The sequence below is a fragment of the Psittacula echo genome (genome assembly GCF_963264785.1).
Source record: "Psittacula echo genome assembly, chromosome: Z".
In the NCBI taxonomy this organism is placed as follows: domain Eukaryota; kingdom Metazoa; phylum Chordata; class Aves; order Psittaciformes; family Psittacidae; genus Psittacula; species Psittacula echo.
The window spans coordinates 25,937,141-25,960,561 of record NC_137742.1 but is presented as its reverse complement, the minus strand read 5'-3'; the positions used below and the strand labels follow the sequence as shown (position 1 = coordinate 25,960,561).

General features: G+C 37.4%; 1 protein-coding gene across 2 annotated transcripts in view; it reads left to right on the top strand.

Annotated features, from left to right (window-relative positions):
* JMY (junction mediating and regulatory protein, p53 cofactor) overlaps nucleotides 1-23,421 on the top strand; it is a 68,831-nt gene that overhangs the window by 25,989 nt on the left and 19,421 nt on the right. For both annotated transcript variants that reach the window (XR_013958838.1, XM_080638784.1), the window contains exons 3-6: nucleotides 8,720-8,870; nucleotides 11,430-11,599; nucleotides 16,737-16,902; nucleotides 20,539-20,726. Coding sequence is in view for 1 of the 2 variants with exons in the window: in XM_080638784.1 (XP_080494910.1) it covers nucleotides 8,720-8,870; nucleotides 11,430-11,599; nucleotides 16,737-16,902; nucleotides 20,539-20,726 (675 nt within the window). In the remaining variant the exon portion in view is untranslated. The remainder of the gene's footprint in view (nucleotides 1-8,719; nucleotides 8,871-11,429; nucleotides 11,600-16,736; nucleotides 16,903-20,538; nucleotides 20,727-23,421) is intronic.

The following is a 23,421-nucleotide window of genomic DNA, read 5'->3' as shown; positions in this document are numbered from 1 at the left end:
TAGCAGCCTTCCAGTAACTGAAGGGGGGCTATAGGGATGCTGGGGAGGGACTCTTCATTAGGGACTGTAGTGGTAGGACAAGGGGTGACGGGTTAAAACTTAAACAGGGGAAGTTTAGATTGGATATAAGGAAGAAGTTCTTTACTGTGAGGGTGGTGAGGCACTGGAATGTGTTGCCCAGGGAAGTTGTGAATGCTCCATCCCTGACGATGTTCAAGGCTGAGTTGGACAGAGCCTTGGGTGACATGGTTTAGTGCGAGGTGTCTCTGCCCATTGCAGGAGGGCTGGAACTAGATGATGTTAAGGTCCTTTCTAATCCTAACTATTCTGTGATTCTATGCATTGAATGTTTTAGATATTGGTTTTAAAAAGTATTTTCATGAAGTGAGAAGCAAGCTTACAGGAGAAGATAAATCTAGTGATGAGAATAGCTAGAAAAATAGAATTACTTTAAAAAATACTTAGAGAATACTTTGAATAAAGTCTCACAATCAACTGAATTATGTTTTGGGGAAGGTGCATGGATGTCAGTGCTTCAAACTCTAATCTGTAGTGTTGCTTTCATATATCAGATGGATGAGTTCAATATTACTTAATGTTTTTATTAGTGGCTCTTGAATAACTGATGTCTTAACTGATTTTTGAACTGTGCTTTTAATAATATTTTTGAGTGCATGGTGGTCTTGCAGTTAAAAACATGAGAATAAGGCTACACAAGGCACATAGGAGGGCACAAAAGCAGCACTCATTAAAATTTATGCATTACTTGCATGTTAATCAGCTCAATTTAATTCCTCTCTGTTTTGCAACCCACACTTTCTAGTAGTTATAGACTAGTGACTTGCAGAAAACAAGGTGATGAAAAACTCTCTGGTAAAAAACCTTAAGGGTAGTATTCAGTGGAGTGACTGAAATACTTCAAAGAGTTCTTAAATTGCTTTTAGTATATATGTAGTTGAAGATGTGTCCTAGCATCATCAGAAATGATAGTTGAATAAACTTGGCTTTTGAAAAACATGCGGAGTATGGAAGAAATGGTAATACAAATTTATGCAAAATGTCTAGATTTGCAAATTAAGGTTATAAACATCACTGAAAATACTGCTTTCTTTTTTTGAGAAACTGGTATAATATGCTGAATTAGGCTGTGATAGTCTTTATAGTCTCAAAGTCTGTTTCAGAAGAGTTGTATGCCAGTTTGTTTACATTCTGAACTATAAATCCACTAAACTATTGTATGAACTCATAGCAAAATATTTTGCCTACTTAAAATCAGGGGTTTGTGGGCTTTCTGAAAAAATAATGTTCTAAAGAGGCCACCTATGTAAGGCAGGCTGTGGTAGTCTGAATCGGTGAGGAAACTGAGCTCTTGCTGTGAGGCTGCTGATTAGAAAATTGTGGTATGTATCTGATCACTTAAATTTGCCTGTCTGCAAAGTGAAATGCTTTAACTTGATTTAGCACTTGAGCTCACTTGCTTAAGCAAGTTTTCAGATAACTAGCAGAATATATCTTGTTAAAAAATATTTTTTTCTTTTTAAAAAAGCTTTCTTTTTGAAAGTGAACTTTTTTTAGCCTGGAGCTCAGCCAATGAAGAAGAAGTGTGAATAAAAGTTCAATGATACACACGTGGGTAAATAAGGAGGGTATAATGCAGAGTGCACAGTTTAGCTTAATTCTGTCAATTAACATTATAAAATACTTTACCTTAGTGGTTTAAATGCTCTTCTATATACACTGATACGTGTCTGGGGAAAAAAATACCACAATGGAATAATCTCAGTCATTCCTCCTACTCTTGCTATAGCCTTACTCTTCTGTGATTTTTCTCTTCTGAATACTACTTCATTTTTCAGCCTTCTCCATAGTTCTGGAAAAAAAAATCACCACTGCTCTTTGCAGTACAATGACGTTATTGTTCAGTCTTCTTTCTGTATGTCCTAACATCTTGTCTGCTTTTTCGTTTGTTACTTCCTTTACAGTCTTTATTTAATTGTGTTTGTAATTCTCCTGTGTCTTGATTGATAATCAAAACCCCTGTTGTTTGTATTGCTAGTCACAGGTTCCAGATATTTTAAGGAATCTCGACCATCCAATCTAAGTTAGTTTGCATGTATTAACATTAAAGTCCATGTCAGTATTCATTAGGATAAGCCAAGTAAAACTGTAAAGCTCTTTTTACACCTGAGTGCTTTATATATTTTGGGGCTGTACATCTGGAATTATAACATATTTTGAGAAATAGTTGTGGGTTTGTGTTACCAGCTGGGAGCATAGTTAAAATGTGTAAGACTAACTTTGAGAAATCGCTGAATAGATCATGAAGCTGAAATGCATACTTCTGGCTACTACATCCAGAAGGCTGTGTTTGGAATTAGTTGTTTGGCCTCCTGGAATGTTTCAAAGGAACATAGTTGAGTGAGCTGAAACACTCCTTTATGTCTGAAGCTATTCCTTTTTGTGTATTGCCTCTGCCATCTGTAGTACTCCCTCAACTTACTTCCTTTTGTTGTTATAATTAATTGACCGGATGTTATGATATCTCATGTTTTTCTCCTTTTCTGCCTCTTACAAGACCTTCCAAAAGAGAGGTAATAAAGGGAGCTGGAGAGATGTCACAGATCTCTGCCTAAGTTATAATGTGGTCTGGCCTGTCTTTTTCTGTCAAGTCTTGTCTCAGCTGTCTTCAGAAAGAACCTGGAAAGTATTAAAGACCCTTGAGGACTATTTCTTTATAGAGAAGATGTATACTATATAAAACTTAAAAATCCTATAGTTGCAGGCCTCTTTCTTCTGTCTTCTCACAATAAACTTACTTTACACTCTTCAAAACTTAACAACAATCTGTGAACTTTCTAAAGAAGAATGTTTCCAGTAGAAAAGCCTTGCCTCTCTGCTTCATTCTCACCTGCTCACAGGCTAGATGAGGCACTTCTTTTCAGTTTGTTTCCTCTGAAGAACTTGTTTTCCTCCAGAAACATATCCATGTGGTGTAGAAATGCATTCTTTTATGTTCCATTACGCTGAAGCAATAGTTGATGGAAATATGTTTACACAATATGTTGAAGTTAATGGCTCTGCTGTTTCTTCTTGTGTGCTTTATGACAACTACTTTTGTGAAAGCCATCATAATTTTCCTAGTTGCAAAGCATTATCTGAAGTAGAGTTTGCAAAACATGAAAATGTCCAAAAGCAAGTTTCATCATCATGGAAAAAAATTTTAGTTGGTTTTATCATGAGGCTTGGATTCTTCTCAAAGAGAATATAGTTTTAGAAAGAATGGCTGGAATGGGTTTTTTGAGAAAGTGATTATTAGAAGAGAAAGTGTAGATTTGGCTCTGTGATCTAGTTCTCAAAAGAAAGGGTTTTTAGTTAGGTCATACTTTCTCCGGAACTTTGAGTCCAAATCAAGAAATTCCAGACCAGAAAGTGAGTTTGAGAAAATGTTAGGGAAATTAAAAGCCTGTTAGATTAGATAACTATATCAGAGTTTCTTAATTTTTAACTAAAACAAATTTTCACTGGATCAAAAATAGATACCATGTTTATAAGAAGTGCCAATCAGATGAAAACACTTCATTTTTCTTTCCTCACTGTCCATTTCAATTCTTTGGTGCCTTCTCTTAGTCATATTTAGCATGACAATGGTAATTTAAAAAATACATTTGTGTTTAGTCTATAAAGTGACCTGTGCTCTGTTATGGACTATAAAAGCAAAAGCTGCTGGCATCATAAAGGCATGCAGTGAGCAGAATGAAGCATGAATGTGTTATGCATGCATTGCAAACAGTAATGGAATGCAAAAGGACAAAAGAGCTTCTTTTAATTCCATGAGAGTATTGTTTTATATCAAAGTGGTTAATTGTTGAATGCAATATAGAAAACAAAGGCTTCAAAACTCTTGAGCCTGCTCGTGTTACTGTTGAATGATCCACATGCGTTTCCCTTTTCCTTTTTAAATTCTTAGCTAGGGAAAATGAAGTGGTCATTTCCAGCATGAAGGTTTTGTAGATGTGGAGGAAAGCTGCTATATATTCTTCTTAAGCTGTTACCTCCAGGGGCAGGTTCCCAGGCTTTCCTCCTCAACTTTTCTCCCTATTACACGTGTGGTCTTACCTTAGTTAAACTACCTTCCCCTCACCCCCATGGTCTTGCTTTCTAGTTCCTGTGATAATATACAACTGTAAATAGTGTAAATGTATCCAAATTATGTAATTTAAATTGAATATTATGATTTAATATATATTTGCATATATTTGCTGTTGTGGCATGTTAGTGAACTGGAACATAATGCTTATACAGCCATTTGGAAAAGGGGGACCTTGTATATTTTACCACTATGTCTCAGTTGTTCATCTTTGGTTTTCCCTTGTGACTGTTTGTCCTGCCCCACAAGGATGACAAGCATATATTTCATTAATTTTCTAGGTAGGTTGCACTTCAGAACTGGTAATTCTTCTCTCAAGTGGTCAGTGACTGTCAGTTTTTATACTCATAATGTGGCTATCATTTTTTTCATGTTTCCTCAGAGTGTGTCAGGTACATGACCAAAAGTGACTATTTGTATGCCATTTGTCTTTCAGTTTGTCACAGTTATTTTGTTTTGATGATAAAGAATGATAGTGATTACCTTTTGAAAGGTTGCTAGCAGTGTTTATTTTACACTGGAGTGGTTTTTTTTGAGTTTTGTTTTTTTGTTTGTTTGCTTGCTTGTTTGTTAGGGGTTTTTTTGTTAACAATTCTGATTTTCTTTGTTGCATTTCTGGATGGAGAGATTGGATGTGGTAGAGCATACTGGCTGGATGGGAGGAGATTGCTTTTCCCATGGGGGAGCACTGTAACACGTTCAGGTCAATGGAGAGGTTCTTAGAGGCCACAGGGCGTGTATGTTAGGCAAGACCAGAAAAGTAAGCTTGGAAAGAAGCAGGGAGTGGCAGACAGCTAGACCCCAGAGGCTGCAATTTCCAAGGTAGCAAAGAGGACTCTTAAAAGTTTGCTGCCACTCAGAAAGTTATTGACAGAAGTGGGAAGTAAGGCCTTGTCTTCAAGAATACAGTGGGGTCTGTGTTCATAGAGTACCTTTCTGGAGTCTCCGTCTGACAAGTCTGCTTTCCCCAAAACTGTATCCTCTCATGAAGTGAAATATTAAAGCATCTTGATTCATTTTCCTCTTCCTTGCATTAGAATATCTCTGGCTGCTCTACATGAAAGACTACCTATATTTGTACTACGCAGTGCCAAGCTCCTGACATGCTGATAGGTACTTAACTTCCATGAATTTTATTTTTTAATTCATTTGATTCCTACTGCCCTGTGAATGATCTGAGGTTAGTCCTGCTGGCAGCAAATGGCCGCGGGGCGTTAACTAGGCTATCCAAAGAGTAACAAAAGAGATCTGTGGCTGAAGACTACTACTTCACGAATCAGCAAGGGAGTGTGGATCTTCAGAGCATTTGCAGATCTTGATTATTCTTGAACTTTCTCGTTCTGAATTTTTCATCCTGAACCTTGATTGCCTCTTGGTGGCAAAGCTGTTAAATGGTTGTTGAAACAAGTATTCTGGCCTAACAGCTTTAAATGTGAAAGGAACAAGCTTTTCTGCTTAGGGTTTGTCCTCAGCTCATAGCTAGCCCCCTTTTTTAAGGAAGCAGCTTTTTCACCTGTTAAAGACTGTTCTCCACAGGCACCTAGACTGTGACTTGACCTGTTCCCTTTGAAGCAATGAGAACATCCTCTCTTGTCATGGTTTAACCCTGACTAGCAGGGTTAAAATAAGTAGTACTGGAAGATACTAAGCACTACCCAGCTGCTTGCTTGCTTCAGTCTATGAGATGGGGGAGAGAATGGGAAGGCTAAAAATGAGAAAACTCATGGGTTGAGATAAAGACAGTTTAATAGGTTAAGCAAAAGCCATGTGTGCAAGCTAAGCAAAATAAGGAATTATTTCCCATTCACCACTTCCCATCAGCAGGCAAGTGTTCAGCCATCTCTAGACTGCGGGGCTCTATCACATGTAGTGGTTACTTGGAAAAACAAGTGCCATCACTCTAAACGTTGCCCCTTCCTTCTTCCCACAGCTTTATGTGCTGAGCACAATGCCACATGGTGTGGAATATCCCTTGGGTCAGTTGGCTTTGTTGCCTTCCAGCTTCTTGTGCACCCCCAGCCTGCTTGCTGGCTGGGTGGCATAAGAAGCAGAAAGGCCTTGGCTCTATGTAAGCACACCTCAGCAGTAACTGAAATATCTCTGTATTACCAGCAGAGTGCTTCCCAAATCCAAAACATAGCCCCATCCCAACTGCTATGAAGAACATTATCACAGCTAAAACCAGCATATTCCTCCTTCATCATTTCATGGCTTCAGAGCCAGAAAGATGCAAAGTCCAAACATGAACCTTAGCAGTCTTTGTACTTCGTCTTTGTAATAGAAGACACTCTAGAAGAATCATAATATATTCATGTTCATGGTCTATAATTCTAAAGAGTTCAACTGTCTTGCCAGATAACAAGCTGTTTAGATACAGGCTATAAGACTGCTAAGCATCAGGGCAGGTCAGCCCAAGCAGCATTTGAGGTATACATCTGTCCTGTGTGTCTTTTGGAGGCTCCTTTCAGACTTCTGTTAAGCATGCCACTGTTGCTGCAGGCTTGAGGCATGATGTTGGTCTGTTCTTACTCGTGCAACTACTTGGGGACCTCCTTTCAGACAGTAGTAATTTGTAGGGTATGCTACTTGGTGTCTTCTAAATGTGAATGTGTACATGAACAGATGTATAAAGGGAAAGTATACATCAGTAAGTCTACCAGGTTGAACTGGTTTATCCTCGTAAACATTTACAACCCTGTCATCTTCCTTGTTTCCCCGGTTTCTAAGGCTCTGCAAGATCATGACTGTCTACTTACAGCTGTGCATAGATGTACATACTTGTATGGGAATTAGTAAAGCAAAGACTTCTTGGGGTTTGGGATTTTTTGTGCCTTGCTGCATGACTACCCTGAGTATGAATGATGGCATGGATTACATACTTGGGATTGCAGTTAATGAAAAGGTGCTTCCCTTTTTTTGTTACTTGTAGATACTTGTTGTAGGAACAAAGATAAAATCGTATTATGCTGTCCTAAATCTGTGTAGCTTGCACTATGTGTGAATAATGCTTTGGCTGGCAAAACTTTATGAAGAAGTATTACTTCAAGGCTTCTTACTCTCCTAGAAATGATACATACAAGAAGTTACTTCCATTACTCAGTGACCCTGTGTCAATTTCAGTATTAAATCACCTCATCGTTACCAAGGAATAGAAAACGGAAGAGTTTTAACTGTATTGGTTTTTGTCCTGCTTCTCAAAGGAGCTTACTGTTTCAGAGTAGTGTGTAAATGGAAAGCAGTAACTTCACCAGTCATCATTCAGTAGTATGTACATAGTTTGACGTTTATTTGGAAACTGTTGTCTGTTGACTCATAAGTATTCTGTGTGGGAATCACAGAATCATAAAATTCTTTAGGTTGGAAAAGATCTTTCAGATCATCATGGCACATATGTGCTCCTTTGAATTATGTGATACAGTCTATCTAGTAAAATTATCACTTACTATTTGTCCACATTTTTATTTTGCCTATTCCCTTTTAAAGGTTTTTGGAAATATATAAGTAGATCAAAATACCTTATTAAACTACTTCAGACATTTTTCAACAAATTAAGAGTTACTTAGAAGGCATCTATGTGTTTTTACTTGTAAAAATCACCTCTCTAAGATGTGGGATAAGTGGCTGTACAGACATCCTGAACAGTTAAAAACCTACTGTTCATAGCATAACTATACAGTAGAACGCCTTTCTGAGACCAAACGGAAGATTTGTAAAATCAAGCTTAGTATTTGAGGCACTAGAACTTCACGTTAACATATCTGGGGACATAAAAGATGATAAGCACTTTTGGGTTTGGGGAGTTTTGTATATACTAGCGAGGTGTCTTCTTGATTGATGAAAAATATTGACAATTAATTGGCTTTGGTGTCACAGGAGCAGGCTTAAATATTTAGTTGCTTAGAAAAATAGTCTGTTGTCTGTGGTGGGACTATACAATAGCTTCTAAAAACTTTAAAGATTTCTATTTTGGGGAGAGAAAGTTGTATTTTTAATATTTCTGAAAAGAAACTCTGAATCTTTTACTGGCTTCAGATAGTTTCCACTTCAAAATAAAATTGTCTTGATCTTGTCAATGAAAAGATATTTGGATTCCCAGGCACTAGAAAATACATTTTAAAAAGTCATTTATAACAGAGAAAAACTACCAAATTGTTGACGATTACTTACCATTACCCCAACACATCCCCTGTTTCCAGCTTCATTCTGACTGAAGAGCATTCATTTACTTCAGAATGAAATATTGCAGGCTGGAAGAAAGCCTGGAGGAAACATACTCATTATCGTAAGGTAGTAAGATATTTAACAAAAAAGATACTGACAGATCAAATGTACAGTTAAGTTTTTGGTGCTTCCAGTAATACTAGCAATGAAACTGTAGATTTACTTTTTCAGCAGAAAATGACTTCAAAGAGTCTTTTTTTCTGTTGAATAGAAGTCAGTAGTTTTCTCTCTCTGCTGCGCCCTCCTGCCCCCTGGCCCTCTTTTTTTTTCTTAGCCACCCTGAAACTGGTCGCTGTTGGCAAAATAGCAACAATTAATTGTGTGGCTGATTGTGGACTGATTTCTTTTCAGATCTCGATAGAGAACGACTACCTAGGACCTAGAAGAATTGAGAGTCTGCAGAAAGAAGATGCTGACTGGCAAAGAAAAGCTCACATGGCTGTGCTTTCTATTCAAGATCTTACAGTTAAATACTTTGAAATAACGGCTAAAACACAGAAAGGTAGTTACAGTCTACTGTCCACCAAATGAAAGATCTTTAAAAAATTATTTCATGTTTAGCATGTTCTGTATTGTACTGTGGTTTATTTGTGTTTTTTTTTGTCACTGCTTCATGAAGAAAATGCAGTTGTCATTACCATTTGTTTTTACTTCTGTGTCTATTCAAATCTTTCACCAATAAGCCTTTTCAAAACATCATCAGAAGTGAGCAGAGTAGAAATCTTACATAAAAGTTTCATAATCGCTTTCTTAATGTGATTGTATTAGCTGCACGGTACATTTGCAAAGAATTTAAGGAGCATAGAATCCTGATGAATTCTGTCCTTTATACTGGATATGGCAGACCACCACAGTAAGTGCATATTACTTTTCAGTTAATTTCCTTTTTTCTGTCTCCCCTGCCTTTCACTACTTTTTTTTCCATAGCTCTAAATACTGAACAACAGCTCAGTCTAAGTACTCAGTGAAAACTGCTCTGTTCTGAAGTCTTGGATATAACCTTGGCATTTTTATGCCTGAGGAGTGCAGGAGTTTTACTGAAGAGTTGATGCAGTAAAACCAGGTCATATGACTTGTCACATACATCTGCACTCTGATCCTTGTACCATTTAGAATCATAGAATCATAGAATAGTTAGGGTTGGAAAGGACCTTAAGATCATCCAGTTCCAACTCCCCTGCCATGGGCAGGGACACCCCACACTAACCCATGCCACCCAAGGCCTCATCCAACAGCCTTGAACATCGCCAGGGATGGAGCATTCACAACTTCCCTGGGCAACCCATTCCAGTGCATTACCACCCTCTCAGTAAAGAACTTCCTCCTTATATCCAATCTAAACTTCCCCTGTTTAAGTTTTAACCCATTACCCCTTGTCCTGTCACTGCAGTCCCTGATGAATAGTCCCTCCCCAGCATCCTTGTAGGCCGCCTTCAGATACTGGAAGGCTGCTATGAGGTCTTCATGCAGCCTTCTCTTCTCCAGGCTGAATAGCCCCAACTTTCTAGCCTCTCTTCATACGGGAGGTATGCCAGTTTATTGGAGCAAATACACCTGAGAATATGGTTCCCTGTCACCAATTTTAGTAGTTTGGCTGCAGGTTACCAGTCCCACTGTCTTCCATGCCTGACTGTGGGTTCCTGTTTCTTTCTTTACCTTGGTGGTAGTGATTGTGCAACCAGATGAGCTGTATCGCTGGGAGAAAATCTTTGATGGGTTTCCTGTCATCTCACTGCATGACTGCTAGATCTGCCTCAAGAGAAGCAGTCACTGCAAAATGATTCCTTTCAATGAAAACCCAAGTTAAGCATAACATGAAACTCCTTATTTTGAAAAGTGACTAAACCAGTTCAGGCATGTTGGAAAGAGTTTAATTAGAGCAAATTCTAAATGTATTTAGTCAGGTTGGTTCCTTTTTTACTTTGACAAAGGCAGCAAATAAAATACTTCACTGGTTGAAGAACATGTATTTACAGTTGCCTTTTTTTTTTTTTTGTTCACATGCTTGTTTTTTGTGGGGAAAACTGCTGAGAAATGGAATGTCTGGAGACTGTTTATAACCATAGAACTTTGGTATACAGGTTGCTTGCCTGGGAGTTTTTTTGGCCTCCTGGTGATCACAAAGTGGTCTTATGTACCAAAATACTAACAGATGGCAGAGGAAAACCACATGACAACATAGAAGTATTTTTTGTTACCTGTCAACAGCATGTAATGTCTTCTAGCACCTGGGGACGGAACGCTACCCATTTGACTGTGTGACTTGTATGGCTTTAGCTTTGGAAAGCTAAGTGTACAGTATCATGTGGTTGTTCTATATATTAAAAGCTGTGAAAATCTCATGTGTGTCAGCTTAGATGTCTGGGGCTCAAGAAAGAAAACCTGAATCAGGCAAAGGACTGTTGCTACTCTGAAGGCTTCCTGAGAAGATTATTCTTATATTAAGAACAGATTATAATTTGTTTAGTTAATTTGAAGTTATTTTGTGAAGCAACCTTTGTTTTGAGTTTAAAGATGGCTGTTATTTAATTTTAATTTAGTATTTTTACAGAGTTGCACATGGTCAAGCTGAAATGTTTGTTTTAAACTGTAATTCTTTTCACTCTGCAGATCTGTTTAAACTTATAACTGCACTATAGAAGTTATTAAGAAAGACTGGAGACTTCAGTAGCTGATGATTGGCCCTTTTAGAAGCAGGGGAGAATTTGGGATACAGTTTAAGACCACATGGTAGCATTAATGAGATATTTTTATTATGTTAGGAATTCTGAACCAGTGGTTCAAGTTTTCAGGTACTGTGTGTTCAGAATGGTCCCTCTTGGATAACAAAAATCAGAATTGTAATGATAAAAGGATCAACAAATAGCTAACTGTAGTTTATATGAATCCTAAGAGTACTTATATCCTGGATTTGAAAATTAGTGCTCTGTGGAATAACTACTCCCAGCTAAGAGAACTTTGAATGCTTTTGGGTACAAATGTGTGCATTGCCTCTGCAGTAGGATCACTGGTGATCTGAGGAACAGACTGGTAAACTGTCTGCCTTTTCTTCCTTCTGTAGCTGTGTATGATCGAATGCGAGCAGACCAGAAGAAGTTTGGTAAGGCAGCATGGGCAGCAGCAGTGGAACGTATGGAAAAACTTCAGTATGCAGTTTCTAAGGAGACTTTGCAGTTGATGCGTGCAAAAGAAATCTGTTTGGAGCAGAAGAAGCATGCACTGAAAGAGGAGGTAATTGTTTGTACTAATAAATAGAAAAATAAAACATGCAGAAAACCCCAAACCTTAAAGAATGTTCATGTACTTAAAAACAAACAAACAACAAAACCCAGAGCTGAAAGTAATTTTTTTTCAGTTTTTATTAATAGAAGTGTGTATTTGAACTTCTATTACACTTTACCATGTTAGACGAAGTTGCAATGTAGGTGTGGTGGGTTTTGTGCCACATTTTCTGTTCACCTTTTTCTGGTTAGTTAACCATCAAGACAGTTTTTACTGTCAATGTTTACAAATATCTACTGAGATTAATAAAATCAAGAGAAGGGATAGGACAGAAATCTGCTGCTATGTAATCTCCATGTGTTAGCTACTTGAGGCATAACCACGTTTTCAGAATAGTTCTAACATTCCAGATGGAAGATGTCTGACCATTAGTAAATATATAAATGTTGTACTGTTGTACTATACTCTCTTTGTCTCTGCTTACCCTAATTATTAAGGCAGTCTTCCTTTGGGCTTGTGCTAGCTACAGCTTTCTGAGGAAAGAGTGCATGCATTAAACTGTGTTTAAATGTCTTAGCAGAAAAAACCCCATATTTACTGGGGTTTATGACACCTCCTAAAAAAGCTACAAATCCTCTTTTAAAATCTGCTTTCATACAGATATTTGGTGCTAAGAACTTTCTGTCATACTAATATTAATTTGCATTCTGTCCAGTCAGTGGTTTGTTTTTAGAGCGCTTTTCAAAAATGTTTTAGCAAAATTTGATTAAACCAGTGGCTCTGTTGTGAGCAGGCTATCCAGAGAACTCAAGATTTTAGTGCTGTATAGACTGGTAGGTTTGTAAGCCTGACGGACTACATGCCTATCTTAGGAGCTTCTATAAAAGACAGCTTGATCTGCAAGGAAGAGAGAATACCTGCAAAACCCAGACCATGAAAAAAAAGTTTGCTCCATTTCAATGTTCTTGAGAATTAGAAGGCCAAGAGCTGAAACCTAAGTTTATCAGGCTGTTGCCATTTTTATCTTGATGAGAGAACTAGGAGTACTAATTGGAAACACCATATTGAAGATGTTCACATATTTATAGGAGCCAAATGTCATATTTTCTGTAGCACATCTTATTTTTCTCCCAGTGGAAACCTTCCGTGAATTTTATTGAATGAGATCTCTCAGTCTGGTAAATAAGTAAGTGTTTGTTTAGATGTACCAAAGCATTAGGGGCTGCGTAGGAAAAAGGAGAGGTTTGTTGTGGTATACAACAACAGGTGAGAGGCTCTGAAGTGAGAGTTTGGGGCTTTTTGGGGACGGAGAAATGAGGAACATCTGATGGGCATGCATGCGCATGGTGGTTTGGCATGGTGTATTGTTTGGCAGGGTATGGAGAGCTGTGGATCAAAACATGATGATGGGGAGATAAGAAGACCTGATTCTGTTGTTGCTTTCAGAACATAAAAGCTGAAGTATGCGAAGTTGAATGCGACAAATGTGACTGGGATCCCATATTGGAGAAGAAGAGTTGCATTCTGAGAGAATGAAAATAAAAAAAAAAAAAATCTTTTCTGGCAAACCATTTAGCTACTATTTTCTATAAGATAAAACCAGGATATTCCTTTGAAAAGACCAGAATGCTTGAGAAACTATCAGGATTTGAGTTGAGGATAAAGACAGAAAGAACAACATTTCAGAACAACGACCAGGTTTGACTGTTTATGAGGACACTCTTGGTGTTCAGCAGGTTGTCTATGAGACTTTGAACATTTACTCTTGGAAAAGAAAGTAAGTTTATATAAACCAGTGGTACACCCTTTTGAAGAGGAAAAGATCTTTTAGTGTCTGAAATTTTCCTGATTGCCCAGGATGCTAACTGTGAGCGAGTTTCTTAACTTCACTTTTTTAATATTTTGTCCTGTAGTATCATGACTACGGCATATATCATGGCATGACTATGGCATATATCATGGCATGACTATAATTGACTCCTCATACTTAATAGGTTGGAGGAATACTTTTGTTAAACAAGTTGCAAGGTATGTGTGAGAGCCTGCCTTTTATCAGTGGTCAGAGTGCTCCATGTTTCCCTTAAAATAATTTAGAAATTCTTTAAAATTATTTTCTGTTGGTTTTGAGGATGAGTTTTTGTATTCACACTGAAAGACTTGAGTTTTTCTTCAGAATTTTACTCCCTTCTGAGATTTCTCTGTCAGCAATAGTGATGAATTAAAATGAATACTTGAGCTGGAGAACAGTCAGGATTCACACAGGGTGGATTGAAACATGGCTTTGAATTCCATCTGACAGTAACAGATTACTTAAAAGGCTGGATAATAGAAAATGTAATAATAGTTATTCATATATATTGCTAGGAAAAAGTAGTACAAATTTTTACCACGAACTGCAGGTTAATTACTTTGTAAATGACAGGAGATGAGAATGACCATGTTCTGATAATCTGGCCATAGCAATGTGATTGAACCACCAGTGCAGCAGAGTACTACAGCAGCAGATGCTCTCCGATCTGTCAGTCACGTATTTCCAGCAAAAGCATAAGTGTTAGTGTCACTGCACATGGAGTTGTGAGATTTCTTCTACATCTTTCTTCCACACGTTTCTGGTCACCAAAGAAAAATTGGTTCTAACTGGAGCAGTTACAGACAGGACCACTGCTCTGATGACAGGAATGGCAAATCTGTGTTCCCAGAGAAGTTGAAATTGTTCTGACAAATAAAATGAAGGCTGAGATAATAGAAAATTGCTTTTCATAAAAATACTAAAGGGAATAAATACTAGTCAAGAGCAATGCGTGGTGTTGTTCAGTACTGGCACACGAACAAATGGTATTATCTGATTGTGAATACGCTGGAAATCTGGAAGATGTTTCCTGGCAGTTAGGAGGGAGTATCTGGAACAGACTTCCAGTGGGAGTAACGAACACAGATTTTTGTGGAAGCTTTTTGTTTTGTTTTTGTTTTTACAAAAGCAGAAAAGAACAACACAATAACATGGAGATTATTTTAAGAACACACATTATGAAAGCAGTTCATTTTAGATTTGTCTGAAAGTATTCCGTGATGGTGGAAAGCTGGATTTGATGGCACTCACTTCTGTATTTCATGTTTGACTGTATTTCTATTAATTTTGTCATCTGTCCCTTTAGTATGTGTGCTCATAGTTCCTGTCAGAGGCTTTTTGTATTAACATATTATATCTTAGTAACCACACGTGGGTTTACAGATGATATATTTCTTCCTTAGAACTACTAAGAAATCTAAGTTCCTGCTTAAGTTCTTCACTTAAAGGCCAGGCAGATTTAATTATTTGCTTGAGTTAATGCAGGAAATTGTGGCATAGCAGGAAATTGAACTCTGGTCACCCCAGTTCTAGTTCTTTGTCCAACTGCTGAATGTTTATTCCCTGTAACATTCCCATGTTAAAGTTGTGTTTTTTTCACTAGCTGATCAGCCTGACACCTACCAAGGAGACAGCAAATTACTAGTACAGATTAGATAGCAACTTGTAACATTAAGAATTGAATCACTCTTAAATTTTTAACAGGGAATGTCAAAGTTTTCCTGAGAGTGATGATACTGTTTTGAATTACCATGTGTATATAATATCTCACATAAAGTTTAACATAAATTATTGAAATTAAAAGTTCTCATTTTTCTTTTTCATGAGGGGCTCTTATGTAGCTAGGAATCTTTGAGAGACATCTGACAATATTAATTCCCATTGCTGTTGCACCTGAAAGTTGAATATAGTGGTGGTGTACACCTAAAACAGACCAAGTAGCTGGCAGCATCTGGAATGTATGCTTGCAGGGCTAAGATCTGGTTGTAAGACAGGTCCTTTATCAGGCAGATGCCAGTGCGGTGGAATGAAATACTGAAATAACTTGATAAGCTGATACTTTTGAAGATGGCATATTTACGTCTCTATTCTGTCTTTATACAAAATCTTTGGACTTAAATTTGGAGACATTTTTTTTTTTTTAGGAAAAATAAAAAATAAAGTAAGTTTGAGTGAATTTCACAGTTCACTGCCAAAGCAAGTTGTGGTAGAAGTTTGAATGATATTGCCTTGCTTTAAACAAACAAACAAAACCAAAACAAAAAGAAAGATAAAACCACAGGCAAAACAAAGAAAGAAAAAACCGAAATCCCCACAAACCTGCCACATTTTGTTGCTATAGTATATTTTTTTTACAATGAGAAAACTTTGGAAATGCCAAAACCCAGAACAACCCTGCCTTACCAATGAACATTATCACTTCTATATGGAAAAACTGGCATGTTCAAGAGTCAAATCTTTCGTCTTGAAAGCTAGCCTCCAATTCACTCCAAATCTGGCATCATTATATCATTTACTGTTCTGGTCACAATTAGTAACTTAATATGGATGCAGAGTAATAGAATGGCATAACAAGACATTTTGGTGTCACACTGGACTGAAGCATACGTTATTGACTGTAAGATTTATGATACTAACTTAAGGACTTACTGAGCCTTTCACATTAATAATTGATACACACAAAAAAAGGCAATCAGTAAATAAACAATATAGTTGAAGAAATTTTTCAAATTGACATTACAAGAATTGATTCACAGGTCTTCTGTCTATTCATCTTACATGAAAAGAAATGTAATATACAGAACTGTTTCCTTAGTTTTTAGTTGAGCTGTGAAATCCCTCTTCTGAATGGGTAATGATGCAGGTTGTGAAAGCATACATGCTATGAAAAAAGGGATAGAACAAATTTATGAAGTAAAATCCAGTAAATCTATTCTGTATAAAGGGCAAGCTGTGCTGGAGGCTGGTGAGGTTTCACCAGGAGGTATCACTTCACTGCCTACTATGTTTCATTTATGTTTCTGGCCATTTGTGGTTAACCTTTGTCCAAAACTGGGCAGTGAGTAAGATGGATCTTTGGTTTAATTCAGTAGAGGTATCTAGTGTAGTTACATTTAAACATACTGAAAAAATGTCAGGTATTAAAGATGTCTGAAAGGATGTGGCTAATCAAAACCTTATCCTCTTGATGTGTTCAATTTTAATACGTTACATTTAGTGTATGAGACTCATATGGTTTTGTTTTTTCTTTTTGTTTGTTTGTTTGTTTTTGTGTTTTCTTTCTTTCTTTTCATTTAGATGCAGAGCCTGAAAGGTGGTACAGAAGCCATAGCCCATTTGGACCAGTTAGAAGCTGACTATTACGATCTACAGCTTCAACTATATGAAGTGCAGTTTGAGATCTTGAAATGTGAAGAGCTGCTGTTGACAGCACAACTTGAAAGCATCAGAAGACTGATGTCAGGTGCTGCTTTGTGCATTTTAATTAAGATGTAATCTGCAAAAATATAGTTCTGTTCGTAAAAGTCTACTAAAGCCTGTGGGAATGAAATGAGAACAGACCATATGAAAAGCATTAACAGGACTTTTAACATAGGTACTGTTAAAATTTATACCCAGTCATAAGGCAAACAAATACAGAAGTTTTAGTCTGGTTCTCATTGCCTGTGTTGGAAATAAGCATTTAAGATATTATGTAAGTTTCGGAAAACTAAATTCAGAGAGGAGGAAATTTCTTACTTACTGGACTTGTCTCACTAAAAATTTGCATTGGTATTCTTAATTTCTTTGAAGTGATTAGTTTTAAAAGGTATTCCTGCAAATCAGAGTCCTTCAGCTAAACTTTGAAGCTTGTTGTATTGCCATCTCACTAATTTAGAGCAGAGATGCATACCTTAAGTTTCCAAAACCTACTACACCTTGTGTACTTACAAACTATAGAAATAGTACAGGTAAATTGTATAGCGCTTTTGAATGCAGTTCTGTCCTGTGGACCTTTCTGTAGTTAATGTTTTTATTCACCCAAGCTGTTTTACTGTTTAGTGCATAGGGTTTGCATAGCAAATTTTGTTATGGATAGAAAAGTCCCTTGAGAGATTTGAAGCTGGATTGCGTTGTTAATTGCCTCTGGAAAAAGAGGAAACATAGGTATCACGGATTCTTCTCACTGTTATGTGAATCTCCTCCTTTTACGCTTGTAATGGCAACAACTGTAACTGCATGTATGGAAGATAATGACTGAAAACTTCTTAAATTACTTAAAGAAATGTGGCAGTTTTGACCAGATTCTTCTGTGGAGAGCTAGTTAGTGCTTCAGATACAGTTTTTGTACTTGGGAAATCAGACATTTAATTTTGGTACTGAAGACACAGTATAGTTTGCTTACCTATGTACCCAGGAGGCTATGAAGGAATGTGTATCAAAATCCTTTCTCTTTGATGTAGTGATTGTAAAACCTAAGGGCCCTCAGAGATTAAGCCTGCTGTAAAACATCATAGGTTATGACTTGTCACTAATGTTTTCTCCAGAAATTTCAAAACAAAATCCCCAACCCCAAACAAAAAACCCAGCCCCACAACCTGACCTAAAATAAAACAAGCCCCCTAGCGAGCTAAGCAACCAACCTTCTCCTTCCCCCATGGCAACAAAATAGTTTTGTTCTGGCTTCGTATGCTGTTTTAAATTTGTAAGGTATTCTTTAAGAATAAATTCAGAAAAGTGTTGTTTTGTTTTGTTTTCCCTTATTAAAGACAGCTATGTTAGAATGAATTCCTGGTTTTTTAACAACTCTTAATTAATATACCATAGAACAGACATGGAAAAGCACAGTTCTTAAATGTGTGCGAATCTCTTTCAGAGAATGAAATTACCTCTTTGGACTTTGGTAGAGGTGATAGAGCAATTAATATGAAGAGTGTGACACTGAAGTGACTACACCTCTTCAAGTCTGCACCAAATCTGAATGAAAGCATTGTCATGGTTTAAGCCCAGTTGGTAACTCAGAACCACGCAGCACTTCACTACCCCTTCCCTTTTCCCGCCTCCGGGTGGGGTGGGGAGGAGAATCGAAAGAATGTAAACCCCACGGCTTGAGATAAGAACAGTCCAATAACTAGAGTATAATAACTATTACTACTCATATACTACTACTATATAAGTATTGCTACTACTGATAATGATAAGGGAAGTAACAAGGGGAGAGAATATAAAACTTAAAGGGGAGAGGGAAAAAACCCCCAATAATAAAGAGCAATGATGTACAATACAGTTGCTCACCACCCGCCAACCGATACCCAGCGATCTGCCCTTCCGGGTGACTTCTCCCAGTTTACATACTGGGCATGACGTACTGTGGTATGGAATATCCCTTTGGCTAGTTTGGGTCAGGTGTCCTGTCTCTGCTCCCTCCCGGCTTCCTGTGCCCCTCCACGCTGGCAGAACATGAAACTGAAAAGCCCTTGATTGAAGAAAGCATTACTTAGCAACAACTGAAACATTGATGTGTTATCAGCATTGTCCTCAGACTAAAGCTGAAACACAGCACTGCACCAGCTACTAAGGTGAAAAATAACTGTTGCGTCTGAACCCAGAGCAAGCATCTGAAACATATAGTGGTCTCTTAATATGTATTGCTTCCTGTACTGTCAAAGAGAATAGTCTGTTGCATCTTCTGTTGCCCTTCCTTTTTAAAGTGTACTTACAGTCAGTAAAGTAATAGCATTTTAAATGTACACGTCTTGGTGATTTGTAGATGCTGTTGTTGTCCTTTACTCTTGAACTGTATTGGCTCTGTAGAGATATTTCAGAGGGTTCTGGAATTGAGGGTTCTCGCAATTGAGGCTGAGGTCTCAAGGTGGGCTCTAGTGACTTTGGCAGTTTTATGTATGGATGAAACTGCTTTGTTTTCATTTAGGTTTTTTTTTTAAACTGAGCACTGAAGTAAAGAATCTAGTAGATCAGGCCTTCTTAGTGTTTATTTTAAGGTTGATATAGTGCTGTGCTTTCTTTTCTGGTCCTGCCATGTCTCCTGATGAGTTGAAATTAACATGGCAGTCACAATTTTAGTTACAGCAGAGACTGTACACACAAATACCATGAACTGACAATAGCTTTTAAAATGGAAATTGAGGTGAGGACAACTCTTCCAAATAATCTAGTAGCAGAAATAGGAGGAAACTGCAGTCTTGCTGAAAGTAGTTATGAAGTTAAAATGAGGTGCTACAGAGTATGTACTTGATAGTTATGCCAGCTGCTATCTGTCTGTGTCAGCCATAATGCATATCCTGCTTGGTATATTACAAAAATATCCAACTTGGTGTAGGGAATAAGGAATGAGAGGCCTTTGCTGCTTGTTTATTCCAGCATTCTGCAAGGATTTATAATTGTCACTCTTTCCTTCTTGGCAAGAGATGAGAACACAGCATTCAGAGATGAGCTCAATGGTACACTACATGCTTCACTCAGGAGGCAAAAAATCATGAGTGTTGATAAAACTATTGGTAATGACCTCCTTTTCAGGCTTGCAATGCTCTAAAGGATTGCGTTGATGTTACTTTCCTTCTGCTACCTCTGAGCAGATGCTTTAAATGGGAGGTCAGAATTCTAAGAGTGTTTTTGATCTTCTGTTGGCTGATTCCCCTTTCACAAAATTCATAGTTGACAGAGGTAGGATAAACTCATGTTAAAGACTTTAGAAAGAGCCTGTGTATCCTGAACTTCATAGTGAAAGCCAGAGGATATTACTGCACATCTTGGGTCCATTGGTAAGAGACCCAAAGACATATGTCGACATTGTAATCAAGTTAGACTACAGACACACGTGTACATTTACAGTTGCATTTGGGCCTTTTTGATGCCCTGAACTTACCTGTATAGCAGGCTGTGCTCCATTGGTATTGATTCCTGTTCTTCATAAACAGTGCTTTGCTGTTTAGTGCTTTTCCTCTGACCTTTTGATTTTTGATAGTCCTCTGAAAGGACTGTAGCATTCTTCTATATTAAGTCTTGCAACTCAGTAGGAGGATTGTTGTTAAGCAAAACAAAATGTTAATCAAATACAGACTATTGATTTGACTTTTTCATTGCTGACATTTTAAAACAGAGAAGAGAGATGAAGTGGTATATTATGACACTTTCGAAAGTATGGAAGCCATGCTTGAAAAAGAGGATACGGCAACATCTATATACTTGCAAAAAGAAGAGCTGCAAAAGTTACAACAAAAAATCCGCCAGCTGGAAGCAAGGCGTGGACGTATTTCAGCCAAGAAAGCCTACCTCAGAAACAAGAAGGTATTATTAAATTGCAAATTTCTAGCATAATTAGCAAATTTAATAAAACTTCAAAAGATTTCATTTCAGATACAACTTCCAAGTCTACTAGAATTTTCATGCATTATATTTACCACTTAGTAGACATTGTTTTACACAGTATCAGACACGGTAGTGTGTATTATTAAACTGTATTTAAGATGCAGTTTACCTTTTAGTTTTAAAGGAATCTTTAATTACTTTGGAGGCAATAAATAAACTTCTTTCTACTGACTAATGAAAATACTTTAATGTGGAAAGTATATGCTAGAATGCATGTTTCTACAGAGAGTAGTTTTATATATATTTGCAGAAGAGAATTTTCAAGGGTGTTTTCTCACTAATGAGTTCTATTTTCATTTTCTTGCCTGATCATTTTAAACTTGCACCATGTGTCATTGATACTCTGTGTTCAGCAGATATATATGAAATATGGTATATATTCTTAATTTTTAAAGCAAGGTGTGCTGCTTGGGACCACTCAACTTTTTCATGCGTTACATGACTGGGATGTTGTGCAGAAAATCGTTTTAATATAGCTAATGTTTTGAAGTTGTGTACATGTGTATGCAAATATGTTCATTCCTTTTTTCCAGAATTACTCATTTATTATTCCCTAGCAGTTTGTGGTTACATCAATATCATAGAATCATAGGTTTGAGTTGGAAAGGACCTTAAGATCACCTAGTTCCGACCTCCCTGCCATGGGCAGGGACACCTGACACTAGACCATGTCGCCCAAGGCTCTGTCTAACCTGGCCTTGAACACTGCCACGGATGCATTTACTACTTCTTTGGGCAACCCATTCCAGTGCCTCACCACCCTCACAGTAAAGAACTTCTTCCTTATATCTGAGCTAAATCTCCTCTGTTGAAGTTTAAACCCATTACCCCGTGTCCTGTCACTACAGTCCCCGATGAACAGTCTCTCTCCAACATCTTTGTAGACCCCCTTCAGATACCGGAAGGCTGCTGTGAGGTCTCTACACAGCCTTTTCTTCTCCAGGCCAAACAGTCCAAATTTTCTGAGCCTGTCTTCATACAGGAGGTGCTCCAGCCCCCTTGTCATCCTTGTGGCCTCCTCTGAACTTGCATTATTAATAGGTGAGATAGCTTAATGAATAGAATTGATCAAAGTTTTGAGGGAGCATTGTAATACTTGTTATGAAATAGGTATACTATAGGTTATACTATAATCTATATGCTTATGAAATAGGTGTACTATAGGTTATACTATATATGGTTATGCAGAAGTCACAGTTGAGACTATTGTTGATTGAGGTCCACCTTTGATTGGCTTACTTGTTTCGAGGTTATGCTATGATAAAATGTCTTGTTTAAACTGAAGGAATTAGTTCTGTGCTGTAACATTAGTTGGAGCTTGTGCACTGAGACATGATGCAAAGTTGTATGTGGCAGTATTGCTCATCTTGGTATGTGTGTGGGAGTAATATGTCTGCTCAACATTGTGCTGCAAGAACATGGCTATACTGTTTTCAGGACCTGAAGTAGTGTCTTCAAATGGAACCTCATTGCTGGAAATCACAGCATGGACATCCCAGCACTCTCACAACTAGTTCCAGCTTTGCTGATTCCATTGCACAGCATAGCATTATCTGCAATTGAGTGCTGCAGAGAGATACTTACCTTTCAACTTCTAAAGAAATCACAGATTAGAATAATGTGTATTTAAACTTGCAGAGGGAAATAAAAGATTTTTATTTGAGCAAAAAGAATAGGCAGAATCTGGTATTATACCATTTTCTAGTACTTGTTGGGCAGAAAAGAACACAGCCACTTTGATGGATATTTGTTAGAGGTGTTTATTGTAGCTGCACTTACTATTCCCAAGAAATTCAGACCTCTGCTAAGTTTACTAGTAATTACTTGAAAATCAACTCTTGTGGCTTTGATTCAGACGTAAACAAGCTTTTTTCTTGAGTGACCATTCTAGTGATGTTGCAAAACATTGTTAATGAACACTATTTATAGTGCCTGATGCTGGGAGTTGTACTTTACAAAACTGGGAGGAAAAAAGGGTTCTTGCTCTGAAGTGCTTGCAGTTTAAGATAGAACAAAGATACAGATAGGATGCAAAAGCAGACTCTACATAGTGAAAATGAGAGCAGTGGTGACTGCACGCTAAGTGGAAAAAAGAATGTTTTGAGGGTGCATTTGGAAAGTACATATCATGGTAAAATTCTCAAAGTCTGTCTGTCTCAGTTAGGAAACTTTTATTGTTGAACTGTGACGAGTCTACTTAATACTTTTCAGATTCTGTTCCTGATCATGCTTGTTTCAGCAAAGTATCTTAAAACAGACCTGTAAGCAAGTGTTCTGTTTTGGACTGGGTTGGTGAGGCTTTGGTGGGGTTTTTATTTTTTTTTTTTTCCCCTTCCCCAACCCCCCTGTTTTTTTTTTTTTTTTGTTTTTTTGTTTTTTTTTTTGTTTTTTTTTTTTTTTTTTTTTTTGTTGTTGTTGTTGTTGTTGTTTTGTTTGTTGGTTTGTTTCTGGGTTTTTTTTTTACCTTGACAGTTTTGTATTTAAAAACTAAGAAAGCTGTGCACTAAGTAGTATACATCACAGTCCTATGATATACTTAGAAATTACAGTCCTTGCTTGTCACTTAAGATTTTGGCAAAGATTGCCTTAGGAGAATGCCTCCTTTCTAGCACAG